At 43.4% G+C, this 13,232-nt stretch overlaps 1 protein-coding gene across 3 annotated transcripts; it reads right to left on the bottom strand.

Moving 5' to 3' along the window:
- Positions 1-537: 537 nt before the first annotated feature.
- On the bottom strand, positions 538-12,383 carry LOC117394537 (putative Kunitz-type serine protease inhibitor). Of its 3 annotated transcripts, XM_033992869.3 has the most exons (9): positions 11,747-12,381; positions 6,605-6,775; positions 5,479-5,541; positions 5,259-5,303; positions 4,329-4,490; positions 3,882-3,938; positions 3,070-3,240; positions 2,604-2,651; positions 538-2,248 (listed from the first exon to the last, which is right to left on the bottom strand). In XM_033992869.3, the coding sequence occupies exons 1-9, from the start codon at positions 12,138-12,140 to the stop codon at positions 2,097-2,099; spliced, it is 1,263 nt and encodes a 420-aa protein (XP_033848760.1). In that variant the 5' UTR covers positions 12,141-12,381; the 3' UTR covers positions 538-2,096. The 3 variants fall into 3 exon arrangements, with proteins under 3 accessions (XP_033848760.1, XP_058860875.1, XP_058860876.1); XM_059004892.1 differs by lacking the exon at positions 2,604-2,651 and having other exon boundaries at positions 11,747-12,383; XM_059004893.1 differs by lacking the exon at positions 3,070-3,240 and having other exon boundaries at positions 11,747-12,382.
- Positions 12,384-13,232: the final 849 nt, after the last annotated feature.

Here is a 13,232-nt window from a genome sequence, read left to right on the forward strand (position 1 = left end):
ACACTGCACTGAAACGGCTTAGGGATATGCAATCAATGCAATACGTTAACTGGCAAAAGTTTCGACTTCAAAATCTTTCTCAACACATTGAAGACAATGGGGGGGGGGGGGGACTCCCAGTCAAAACGCCCGTCACTGAACTTTCTTTTCTCACTGTTGAATAGTTACGGATGCCTGTATTTAATAGACCGGCTCACCTTGAACTATCAGTCAGAGATCAGCTACACTGCTCTTTAATCGTGGCTAAAAATGAGAAGTGCATTACGATCTATAGCTGTATGGCGACTTCCCGTTTGCAGAAGGCCTAAGTAGCAAGCAGTTTTACGGTGACATCTTCTGGAAACCGCTTCTGCCCCCCCACCCTCGTGTAAATAGCTGAGCAACGACGTCAAAAACAGTCTTTGTTTTAACTGTGAAAAAACGTCCAATAGCACCCCTTGTGGCAAAACAGAGGTGTTCAGTACTTTCTCTCAAATACTAACTCTTGCCTATAACATATATTTTAAAGACTTCTTTGTAAACAAGTGCACACACAAAAACAGTTTACACTTTATTATAAAAGGAACGTACATTTTAAACACATCAAAACATCTTGTCAAAGAGTCTAGCACAGTGGTACTCGACTCAGGCTCTCAGGCTCCAATCCAGTCCAGGTTTTTACTCCAAGCAGGTTCTAATGCAGTTAACTGAAGGGGCTAAGAGCAATTAACTAAATGTAGGACCTGGCTTTAACAAAGACCAGGACTGGAGTAAATCACAAGGGCCAGAGTTGAGCACCATGGTCTAGAACATGGGTCTCCAATCCTGGAGGGCCACTGTCCCTGCTGGGTTTTGTTCCAACTGTACCCTAAATTGCTTAATTTGACCAATTAAGCTTCTAATAAGTCTTTGATTGGTTAAATTAAGTAATTTAGGGGACAGTTGGAACAAAAGCCAGGAGGACACTGGCCCTCCAGGACCAGGATTGGGCACCCCTGGTCTAGAATATCCAAAAAGTACATGATTTCATAATGTTAAAGTTTCATGTTTTGCCAACACCCCACTTTAAAATAACAATACCCCATTATAAATGAAACCGCACACAAAGTTATAATCTACTGTTTGAGACAGCTTATCAATTCATCATACAGACCATTGAAACAATTCTTTAAAATAGTTATCAAAAGGCAAGATTTGAGCTGTACAATCATGCCAGTCTTGTCAAAGGATGAAAGGAAAGCAAACGAATTTAGGTCATTTCAAGTCAGTGCCAGGAAATAGTTAGGAAAGGGGGATCAAGGAGCAGGAATTAGGGTGATAGGCAAGATGAGGAAGAAGTGGATTATACCAGACTGGCCTGTCATGGGTGTATAGCAACACAAATATATTTAAAACATTTCCCCCCCCCCCCAGTGTTAGTTTATAATCTTAAAAAAAAAAAATCTTAATTGTAAGATCAAGAACACACTTAAAATATATTTAATAAAAAGCTAGACTATAGGTCAATAAAATAAAGTTACAAAAAGACACAATCCCAAACACAGCGCAGTTGTATTATATAATATGTGACCTTGTGGAGGGTGGATGGTTTGCCAAGGCCGTTTATCTGTAGTATAATTATATAGCAAATGATCACTCTCTACTTCATAATCCATTTTCCAAACCCCCTCTTAATTCTTACAAGTCATCCTACAGGATTTAAAAAAACAAGACCTTCCTCAATGAGGATTGAGGAACACTGGTTTAGTTCCACATTCAAATTTAAAAAGTAGTTTTGTGCTGCCGTCTTGGGCAGTCAGGGCACACAGCACAACAGTGACACCTGGTGGACAGATACACCTATTACCGTACCATTTACTAACTTACTACCTTAGGCTTATGTGCTGTGAAAACTGAAGTACACAAGTTTAGAAACGTTTGCACAGGATATTGAGGAGAGCAATTTTCTTTATTCAAGCTTGTGGGTAGCCCCTGTAGCTTGCCCTGAAGGAGTAGGGCTTTGATGGAGTGACAGAAGGTGGTGGTAGGGCAGTGAAGGGAAAAGGAAGGTTTAGAGAAAGGGAGTGTGGAAGTGGGGGAGCAAAGAGAGATGAAACAGGGGGCGTTGGTTTTGCCACCTAGGCCTTCTCGCTCCTGGAGGAAGGTAGCAGCTCCTCTTTGTCGTCGACAACCAGCAGATGGCACTCTCGCGCCTTTCTGAGACGGATGAAGATCAGCCCCATGACCAGTATCACCACCACCACTGCCAGCACCGCGGTAAGGACATACACTGCAGAGACGAATCAGAGAGAGCGAGAGACGATATTAAAACACGCTGGCCCACAGAGTTAAGAGTAACAATGCCTACTACTGGCAGACTAGCATCACTGCACTGTGTACACACACACCACACCTAAACACTGTGGATCTTTCATGGAGTCCCTCCCCCTTGGAACGATATATAAAAGTACCACTCTCATTAACAGCTATATTTCAGTATGCATGTCTCTATGGTTAAATACATTTAAAAAACAATTACAGAAAGCAAGCTGTCGATTGTATATAGATAGGATATAGGACAGAACATGTCGAAATGGTTTAAAATGGGTCCAGTAAGTGCACTCCCTGGTCAGTTAACACCTCACCTGTGTGGTGGTTTAGGAAACTGTGCCTATGATGCTCACCATGTGCTTCTGGAAGGACAAAAAAAAAAAAAAAATTAATCCACGATTTTAATTAAACGCATTGATAAACTGGAATCTTAGCGAGGGGCTGCAGGGATGGAAATGAGACTCCCATTGCATAGCGGTTCAATCCACTCCTGGTTTCATTATCAGTTTAATAAAGACACCCCCCCAGCTCGTTACCTGTACACTGCAGCTCCAGCTTGTCCAATCACGGTCCTGGAGGGACATTCCACATTTTGGGTTTAACAGGTAAAATGAGAACTACTCTGGGATCTGGGTGGAGATTTAATTGGTTCAGGGTTGGAACAAAGAGACCAGCGGTGGAGCTACTCAAGCTCACAGTAATCAAACTATTCTGCAATAGGGGTCTCATTCCCATCCCGGCACTGGGAATCGCTATCCTAAACTGCTCCCAGGCCCTTACCTGCCCCCCCGGCACAGCTGCGCATGCAGTCCTGGGCGGAGCTGTATCGGTTGAGGTTGCCCTCACAGCCCCCGTAGATGAAGGGCAGGCAGTCCTGGGTGGCAGAGTTGTAGTACCAGCTGGGGAAGGCAGCGCGGCACGGCCCCACCTCCTTCTGAGCCAGGCAGTGATCTGAGAGCACCAGACACAGTAGGGGAGGAGGAGGTTATAAATCTCATTTCTTTACCTTTGACTCCTTATATTGATTACTTCACTAGTGTGTGTTAAGATGCTTTCAGTTCAGGAGCTGCTCTGTAGGTTTCAGTTGTCTGGCATACATACCAATAGAGACCTCTGGATATGTAGATAGATACTTCTACTAGGCATAACACTGGATCCATAGACAGATACATGCATATACACATGCATAGACAGACCTCTGGATATACAGACATAATGCAGGCTAGATCAGGGTCTTCACTAGATCAGTACTGGCTCTTCAATCTATAGTCTGCCAGACACAATCTTTTGCCTGCAATACACTAGTTGTGCACAAGATGGCGCTGCTGGTTTTCAATACAGTCAGTTTTGTGAGCGGTCTGTTCAGGAACTTCTCTTCAGAGAAGGCTAGATCCGTCAGTGTTTTATATTGGCAGCAAACCGTACATTGCAATTCCAAAGAATGAAGGACAGAGAGATTTGTGAAGTCTTGATACATTTCTTTGACAGGGATACCAAACACACACAGCCTCAAAAGCTACAAAAAAAAAAGTTTATCCAGATTTGATTTTACTTTGAAATGTGTGCGTCAGGTGTTATTCCCATTACCTTACCTTTGTATTCAGCAGACGTTGGCTTCATCACTGGCAGGTGGGCAGGAAGTCTATTCTCTGCGAGGGAGGGAGAGAGCGATTGATTCTGCGTGTGTGCTCAAACTAAACTCGAAACTGAAAAGGCCTGTCAAGCCAAATTCAGTGAAGCACATTTCAAATTTCATTCTTACACTGTGCAGTGCTTTTAGTATGGGGAACTTAGAAGGGTATTTATTTATTATATATGCTTTACCATACCTCTCTGTGCTTTACAATGCTTCCCTATGCTTTACCAGACCTCTCTGTGCTTTACAATGCTTCCCTATGCTTTACCAGACCTCTCCGTGCTATACAAGGCTTGCCTATGCTTTCACTGTGCTGTAGTACTCTTTGCTGTGATTCTTTGACTGTGGGGACCTTGTAGCAGGAGCGAAGTGCAGTCACACAGAGCGTTTTGGGGGGGTTTACCGGAGCACTTGGCCTGGCACTCTGCCTGCGTTCGGTAGTTGTTGTCGTTCCCTCTGCAGCCCCCGTAGATGAAGTGCTGGCAGGAGCCGGAGGTGGAGTTATAGAAGAAACGCTGCATCGAGGCTCGACACGGACCAACCACAGGAGCCACCTCACACGAGTCTGAGGAGAGAGAGAGAGAGAGAGAGAGAGAGAGAGAGAGAGAGAGAGAGAGAGAGAGAGAGAGAGAGAGAGAGAGAGAGAGAGAGAGAGAGAGAGGACATGGGGGAGGAGTGAGTGGGGCGAGAGGAGACGGAAAGTTAGCGAGAGAGATGGGGAGGAGCGAGAGACGTGAGAGAGAGGTGAGGAGGAAGAACAAGTGGAGCAGGAGGAGAAAGAAGTGAGCAAGAGGAGGAGAGAGAGGAGTGTAAGAAACAAAGAGACAGCAGGAAAGGAGCAAGAGAGAAAGGCCTAATTAGATCTGGAATAAATCAACTAGCAGTGTCTGGTTACCATCCATTATACTTAAACACTCTACAGCATTTCGTATTTCTAAATTCAGCACCAGGTTACCGAGGGAATATTTGCACAGAAGCAGCCTTGGTATATCTCCCAGAACCATTACAACACTCAATAGTGCTAAAATAAAGGAAAAAAAAACTTGTAACATTTGTCATTTAATTTATTATGTTTCGTTTGCCGTTTCTGCTGGACTCTCTGGTTGAAGGAGGTGGCAGTGGTGGCTATGGAACTTTATGAAAACGCTTTTGAACTGGACAAATTAAAGTTGTGCAACTGCATCCTTGAAAGAAAGGACAGAAAGAACAAAAGAAACCAAACTAGAACTAATAATTCACAGTAATGACAGCAGGACACCCTTGGTCGTCAGTCATTTTTCAAAACACAATGCATTTAATAAAATTAATTTAAGTCAGAAAGTGTGGTAACTACCTCTGTACTCTTTGATCAGTCCAGTATCCTGGGCGGGATCTTCAACTGAGAAGGAGGAGGGCACATTTAGTATTTGTTAGACATTGAGAAAGACTTCCAGTCAAAACGTTTTTCACCGACTATTACGTTTCTCTATCAAACCTCACACTGAAACGATGTGCCGTTGCTCCCAGTTAGAACCGTTTTAACCAGTTAATCCAGTTTGATATTTTGGACTCACGTTTCATGGGCCCGGCCATTCTCTTGGATAACAGGAGGGTGTTGTTGGGAGAGGCCTCGTCAGCTGAAAATAAATTAAAACAAAACTGAGCCAGCAAGGAGAAGGCACAGAAATTTCAATTGTTGCCTCAACGAAGCCTCATGCATACTTCAGCCACCTGCTCAGGAGGGTTGACTCTCCAGTCAAGCGACTGTCTGGCGATCCAAGGGTCACCAGAGAGCTGAATTTCTCTCAACTCCTGCTACATAAATATTTAACACTGTTGACCCAACTTAAGAGGATTTGACAACCAACGTCTAGAAATCGTACTTCAGCCCAGGCAGGGAATACATGGTGTGTAGAGTACAGGGGTCTTCTCATGCAGTTTGGGGTGATCACCCGACACCTAATCAGACTCTCAGTGGTGGAGATCAGCTTCTATCACACAGCATCCTGTTCCAACTAATGGATAACATTTTTACTACATGCCAATGAATTATTTTTCATGGAGGGGGTTGGTAGGAGGAGAGTGTGCAAGGAGGATAGTATATCCATCTCCTGGTAAAGAGCCATCGTCTGGGTAACCAGAGTCTGGTGCTGCACGAACAGATGATTCTGACTGAGCTCTCCACAGACGAGGGGGTTGTGTGGATCGCATTTCTCCTCCACAGAGAAAGAAAAGCAGTGATCAACACAAACCCAAGCAGGAAGACATCTTAATTTTAGGGTCATTTCATTAAATGTATGAAAGTGCATTTAAAAATAAAGAATGAAGCAGCAAGACAGATTTATTCTTTTCCAGATGACGCTCTTTATTTCAGAAAGATGGCAACATACAAGGCGGCTTGGCATTTTCAGGTTCCCATGTCTGCAACAAAATGAGAGAGAGAGGAGAGAGAGAGAGAGCAACAGACAGACAAAGGGGCAACTTAAATTAGGCATTCCATCCTTGTGCCATCCTAGCAAGTTGTCATTTTCTGTAACAGGGGTGTCAAACTCTGTTCCTGTAGCTTTCGTTCCGACCCAAGCTCTCAGTTAATTAACTGGAGTTTGACACTCCTGGGATAGAATGCCACAGCTCACAGAGAAGCACCCGACAGAAATGAACGCACGAATGATTCCTCCGACAAGCCTTGCAGCGACTGACCTCCGACGCCAGCGCAGGCGCGCTCGCACTCCTCTCTGCTGTTGTAGTTGTTGGCGTTCCCCTCGCAGCCCCCGTAGATGAACTCCCTGCAGGTCTGGTTCACGGGGTCGTAGTTGAAGCTCGGGAAGGCGGCGCGGCAGGGCCCCACCTTGATTGGGGCGTGGCACTTCTCTGAAGGAGCAAGAGAAAGAAATGAGGAGTCATGTGCAATTACTTATTCAAGTACTTAATTTGTTAAGCGTGGGGATGTAACTAATTATATATATATAATTATATATAGGCAGGGTCTAGATTGCTCAATTCAAGTAACTTCACACAATTTATTTTACAGGTTGAAATTTGATTAGAGTTACCTTTCCTATATTACTAGAGCAGTGTGCAGTTGTGTGGCATATTTCAAATAACTATGCCTGTTCAGGATTACGTGGAGTTCTTTCCTATAGACCTCTACACAGCTCTGCAGTGCTGAGTTCTCTTTCCTATAGACCTCTATACAGCTCTGCAGTGTTGAGTGGAGTTCTCTTTCCTATAGACCTCTATACAGCTCTGCAGTGTTGAGTTCTCTTCCTATAGACCTCTATACAGCTCTGCAGTGCCGAGTTCTCTTTCCTACAGACCTCTATACAGCTCTGCAGTGTTGAGTTGAGTTCTCTTTCCTATAGACCTCTATACAGCTCTGCAGTGCTGAGTTCTCTTTCCTATAGACCTCTATACAGCTCTGCCGTGCTGAGTGGAGCTCTCTTTCCTATAGGACCTCTGTACAGCTCCGCAATGTTGTTCTTTACTATAGTCTTGAATGTCCAGCTCTACAGCATTGCTAAATACAGTTGGCTCGTCATGTGGCAACGATGACGCAAAGAAACCTGAACCACGCGCCTGGTCTTGTGATCCACAGCAAAACAAGACCTACAGCTGCGTGGTCAAAAACACGGAGAGAGAGAGAGAGAGAGAGAGAGAGACGCAGATGATTTCAACATGTAGAAGAATTCAAAAAAGGATGCCAACATTGATGCTGCTTGAATGGAATGGAAGGACTGACGTTCAGCAGTAAACAAAAGCAAATGCTTTATCATCGGAGTCCACATCAAACACCACTTCACAAGCCAGTTTCACCAGATTGCAGGGAGCGGTCACACGCTTGGGCGGTAACCATGGAGATATGCAAGGGGGGGGGGTAGGGAAGGGTTTGAGTTGACACTGTCGTTAGTCAGGTTTTTATACGAGCTTGATTAGCCACAGTCTAGAGCATGGGTGGGCAATCCTGGTCCTGGAGGGCCGGTGTCCCTCCTGGCTTTTGTTCCAACTGTGCTCTAAATTACTTAATTGTACCGATTACCAATTATTGGTCTAATTAAGTAATTTAGAGCACAGTTGGAACAAAAGCCAGGAGGGACACCGGCCCTCCAGGACCAGGATTGCCCACCCCTGGTCTAGAGGTACCAAGCTCAGCATCAAGCTTAAACTCCCTGGAAAGCCAGGAACCAATTTAACTGCTCTGCAACGGGAGTCTTATTTCCATCACCGCCGTTTCAGAACCAAGATTGTAAATATAAAAATCGCAAAACAGCTGAAACAATATAATAAATCTGGATATGAAACTGCTCCTGGTTTTAATGAGAACATTAAACCAGAACAGTCTGCCCTTTTGCAGAGGCACAGCCTCTTCCAGCAGCCCACTCTAAACGAACAGATGAAGATTTATGCATTTAATGAGTCACGCTAGACCCAATCAACCTCCTGCTGAGTTTTACGACCTGGTCTCTGAAGGCATTACAGCTCTATCATTGGAGTTGCTGCCCTAGGTGTTTTTTTGAGAGGAGTGGGGACACTTTCCAGCTCAGTTATCATCATAGTAAAAGGAGAATTTGTTCTGTTGATTCATCTGGATTAAAAAAAAAAAGTTTGGTTGGATGTATTTGAAACTGTGGCTTATCAACCATTATAAAAAAGTTTACCATTGTATTTACCACACCTTCTCTCCACCCCCCTCCCTTATTTGCTTTTCCCATGGTTTACCATGGTTGGCCGAGTTTTCAATATGCTTTACAATGCATTGCTATTCTTTACAATTCCTACCTATGCTTTGCAGTGCTTTCACTGTGCTCTATTACAATGCTTTTACTATGGTGTGGACTGAAAGAAATGCCACTGTGCCCCATTTCACTGGATTTTAACTGTGGGTTAATAAATCACCAGCAGAGTTAAAGACTGCCGCAATTTAGCTCTGCCACTATTTAGATCATTAAAACTAGGGAACACGCTCCAAATGTGTTAAACTCGCACCAAAACCAGGAATAGAGCAAACTGCTACGCAACAGCAGTCTTATTTCCATCCCTGTATGTTTTAGGGTTACACAGCTGCCAGGTAGGGTTGACCACTCCTGCTGCATAGCAGTTTGATCCATTCCAGCTTTTGCTGTACAGCTTACAATGAAGACACATGTCCTGGAATGCAAGAAACTGTTGCATCAATTGAAATGCGACACCGATTCTTATAGCAATGTAGTTGATACTGGTTCTCTTGTCAAGTCATCATAATAAGAAAAAAAAAAAAAAAAAAAAAAAAAAAGTCTTTCTTCCTGCACAAAACACACCTGTGGCCAACAGTTTTGCATCCCTCTATAGGAGTTGGCTAACCTTACTTCAGGAAGTCGAATGAAACCTGCTGAATAATGTTACATTAAACACCCTTTGCTAACATTAGGGAAAGCTTCTGAACAGTCGAGACAATAGGCTGGAGAGTGTTTGAATGATCACCTTTAGCTTTTCCTCCCCAAAGGAACCCTGCCCAGATCGGGACTTTTAATCCCACACCAGGTTTACCTTGGTCCCTACCCCTCCAGGAAAACATGCTGTCCACAACAAACTTCAAACCCCTTTTTGGGGCGACTCAAAAGCACTTCTTAGAAATCCAGGGATGGCAATAAGATTCCCGTTGCATAGCAGTCTGATCCATTCCTTGATTTACTACGAGTTTAATAGCAAAAACACACCCGAGTGTTGCCTATACACACTGGGACCAATCAAACTGGTAGTAAAACCTGGGCTGGGTGACACTGCTGTGCAACAGGACAAGGTTTTACATAACACCACAACCATCACGCGCCTTGCTACTGCAAATACAGTCTGTCCAGTCGGAATGACATCAAACAGGAGATGCTGTCTGTACAGACAGAGACAGACAAAGGCACCTTTGCCTGTTGAAAGGGCAGATCAGTCACTGTGGTTGAGAGCACATTAGTCACAATTTACTGTTTGATTTATTTTCAACAATGGGCCTGATTCTCAAAGCACTTAGTGTGCATTACTAGTTTTCAAAAGTTACATAAAAACCTTTTACAAGTAAACAACTTACTAAAAGGAGGCTGTGTGGTCCAGTGCTTAAAGAAAAGGGCTTGTAATCAGGAGGTCCCTGGTTCAAATCCCATCTCGGCCACTGACTCATTGTGTGACCCTGAGCAAGTCCCTTCACCTCCTTGTGCTCCGTCTTTCAGGTGAGACGTAATTGTAAGTGACTCTGCAGCTGATGCATAGTTCACACACCCTAGTCTAAGTCGCCTTGGATAAAAGGTGTCTACTAAATAAACTAATAATAATAATAATAAATAATAACTGCCTTACAAATCTAAAACACAGGCTGTGTTCACTGACAGTTTTGTAAGATTACAAGACTCACAGCAGTATTCATTTCGGTGAACTTTAATTTTTAAAAGCAGGTTTCGCTCTTTGGAGCAAATCCTGCTCAGCCCTAATTTGTTGCTGCAAGAACAGGTTATTCAATTGTTTGGATTGACCACTCCACAAATCAGGTGCCGACAATCCGACGAGGGTCACTGGTGTCAATCAGGCCGACTGACCATTCAGAATGAAGAGACAGCTGCTTGGGTTTGTGATGATCTCTGCTTTTCTGAGACTGTGGAGGAGAACAGCGATCCACACAAACCAGAGCAGCCGCTTCTTCGTTTGTTTCACGCAGAAAGGTTGATTAGCCACAGTATACAGGTAACGCGCTCAGATGTGCCTTATTAAAAAAAGACAGTGAAACAGGAACGGACCAAACGACAGCCCCATCCCTGTATGTGAAAAAAACCTCACAAAATGATAAATAAAACTACAGTTGTAAAACCTTCACCTGTTGAAATGCGACTGCATTCACAATGCCATAAAAACACAAGACTAGCAGGACGGTTCGTGATTGCTGATTACAAACCAGCGCCAGGAAAATAGTCGGGTGGGTGTATAATAGAAGCGCAGCGCTATACAAACAGCGCCATTACAACCAGTCTGTCTTCTTGCGCAGTTTTTTTTTTCAGACAAAAAGGAAAAGCTACACAGAAGCATGAAGCAGTAAAACAAAACGTTACTGAAAACTTTAGGTTTTGAGAAACAATGGGTTTAAAAAGTAGATAGTTACGCGTATAAAGTGAATCCAAAAGACACAGATAATGGGACGGAAATAAGGCTCCCGTTGCACAGGAGTTTGATCCATTCCCGGTTTTACTATGAGACACACACCTGAGCTTGTTAGCTAGACACACTGGGGCTAATCAAGCGCGTAGTAAAACCTGGAATGGGTGAAACTGCTGTGCAACTGGAATATTTTCACATTTTTTTTTTTTTTTTAAATACAATTTAAACCTATTTTTTTTGTTCAGAGCCGACTTCCCAATGATCGGCATGTTTAACACACCTTTGTCAAACTAATCTGCCAAGTGTTTAACCTGTAGTACTTTGTATTTAATCACATCCTGATGTAACTATCACTATTTAATCATATCCTGATGTAACTATCACTATTATCTGCTGTATTATTGAATTGTGGTTTGTCACACTTGTACTTTGCTTGAACAAAAGTTATTGTATTTCTTGCTCTTATTGTATTACTTGTATTGTAACACTTGAAATGTATTTGCTTACGATTGTAAGTCGCCCTGGATAAGGGCGTCTGCTAAGAAATAAATAATAAAAATAATAATAAATAATAATAATAATAATAATAATAATAATAATAATAATAATAATAATAACAACAACAACTATGTATAGGCTTTTGAAACCATGGTAACCACATATGTATCTTTAAAAAGGTAACTAAAAAAGTGGTACAGAACTACATAAAAATACGGTATTTATTTATTTTACCTTCATCGTCGTTGGAAGACCTGCTGTCGCCTTCTCGCTTGCGGTAGCTGTCGTAAGCGGCGTTGGGAGTGGCGATACAGGCGTCCGTTTCGGTGCCCTCCGCGACACAGTGTACCAGGTGGCACCGAGCCCTCGCCTCGGAGCGATCCAGCAACGCCAGACTGCACTGGCTGTTACCGCAGCAAGCTTTCACGCAGCTCTCCGCGTCCGAGATGTCGTCGAGGTGGGCTGCATAGACAGCGCCGCTGTCGAAAGACTTGGGGTCCAGTCCAACACCGAGGAGGTCCTCGAAAATATCCGAGCAGCCGTCTCGTCCTTCTCCAGTGGTTCCCAAAACGGCGACTGTCAAGGCAAATGAGAAGCACCACACGCGTGCCATGGCTGCTGCTGCCATTATTGCGTACGCTTGTATTTATCTGCTTTTTGAAAAATAACTAAGTTTGTTTGGCAACTGTCTTAAAGGCAGGCAGGTATATTAAAAATAAAAACCCGGTACTGGTCTGCTCCTGCTGATGAAACGCCTTCCACTTCTATCTGTGTCCGTGTGAACCCTTAAATATGACTACCTCATCCGATTACCAACAGGTGAGCGCTTTGTTAAACCGACTATAACTCGTCTGACTTGAAATGATTTCTCTCTCCTCCCCCACGTCTTCACTTCCTTGTGTGATGTCAGATCAACAGGTTTTAATTACAAAAATAAACTCCTCACATATATATATATATATATATATATATATATATATATATATATATATATATATATATATATATATTAAAACGGTGTGTGTCGTCTTTTTTCCTGTTAATGTCAATATTATTATTATTTTTAAAGAACGAGTTACACCTGTAGGTCGTTACGTCACGTGTGTGATTGATGACAGGTGAGGCGTTCTAATGGGGCAGTAACCTTTTTTTTTTTTTGACCTCCGATGTAAATTGTCAGCCTGTGATTCACACCCCCACGGGAATGGCGAATTCAGCCCTCGCGTTTGACTGTGTTTTGTTTTCTCAGTGAAAGACACCTGATACGCTTTGTATACACGCAGCGTCGAAACCAGAGCTGCCATTCTCTCGAGGTCACGCTGAGGTTTCCAGCTCCAGCTGCAGTATTTACAGGACTGCTTGGCATTTAATAGTCAACCTCCAAATCTGTGTTGCACGTCAAACCAACAGAGAAAATGAAGGAGTCTTTGGTACCAGATTTTTAACATGAGCGTCATATTCCCGGGGACAGTAAAAGTTATGCAAGGATGCGTACCGGAACGCCAACAACGCCGGTTATAAGAGACAGAGACTCCGATTCGTGTAGCATCAGTAGAGTAGCACATAGGGACACTGCTTCATATGCCTGTTGTATGGCATGGTACAGAAAGGCTATTTTGATTTCCACACGGAAAAGAGATCGCTTCATCGGTGCGCATGCATCGAAATTAATATTTGTATTAACGCTGTTCCGGCTCGGCTACCCCACTGACTATATGTA

This window comes from Acipenser ruthenus, chromosome 30 (genome assembly GCF_902713425.1).
Source record: "Acipenser ruthenus chromosome 30, fAciRut3.2 maternal haplotype, whole genome shotgun sequence".
Classification (NCBI taxonomy): Eukaryota; Metazoa; Chordata; class Actinopteri; order Acipenseriformes; family Acipenseridae; genus Acipenser; species Acipenser ruthenus.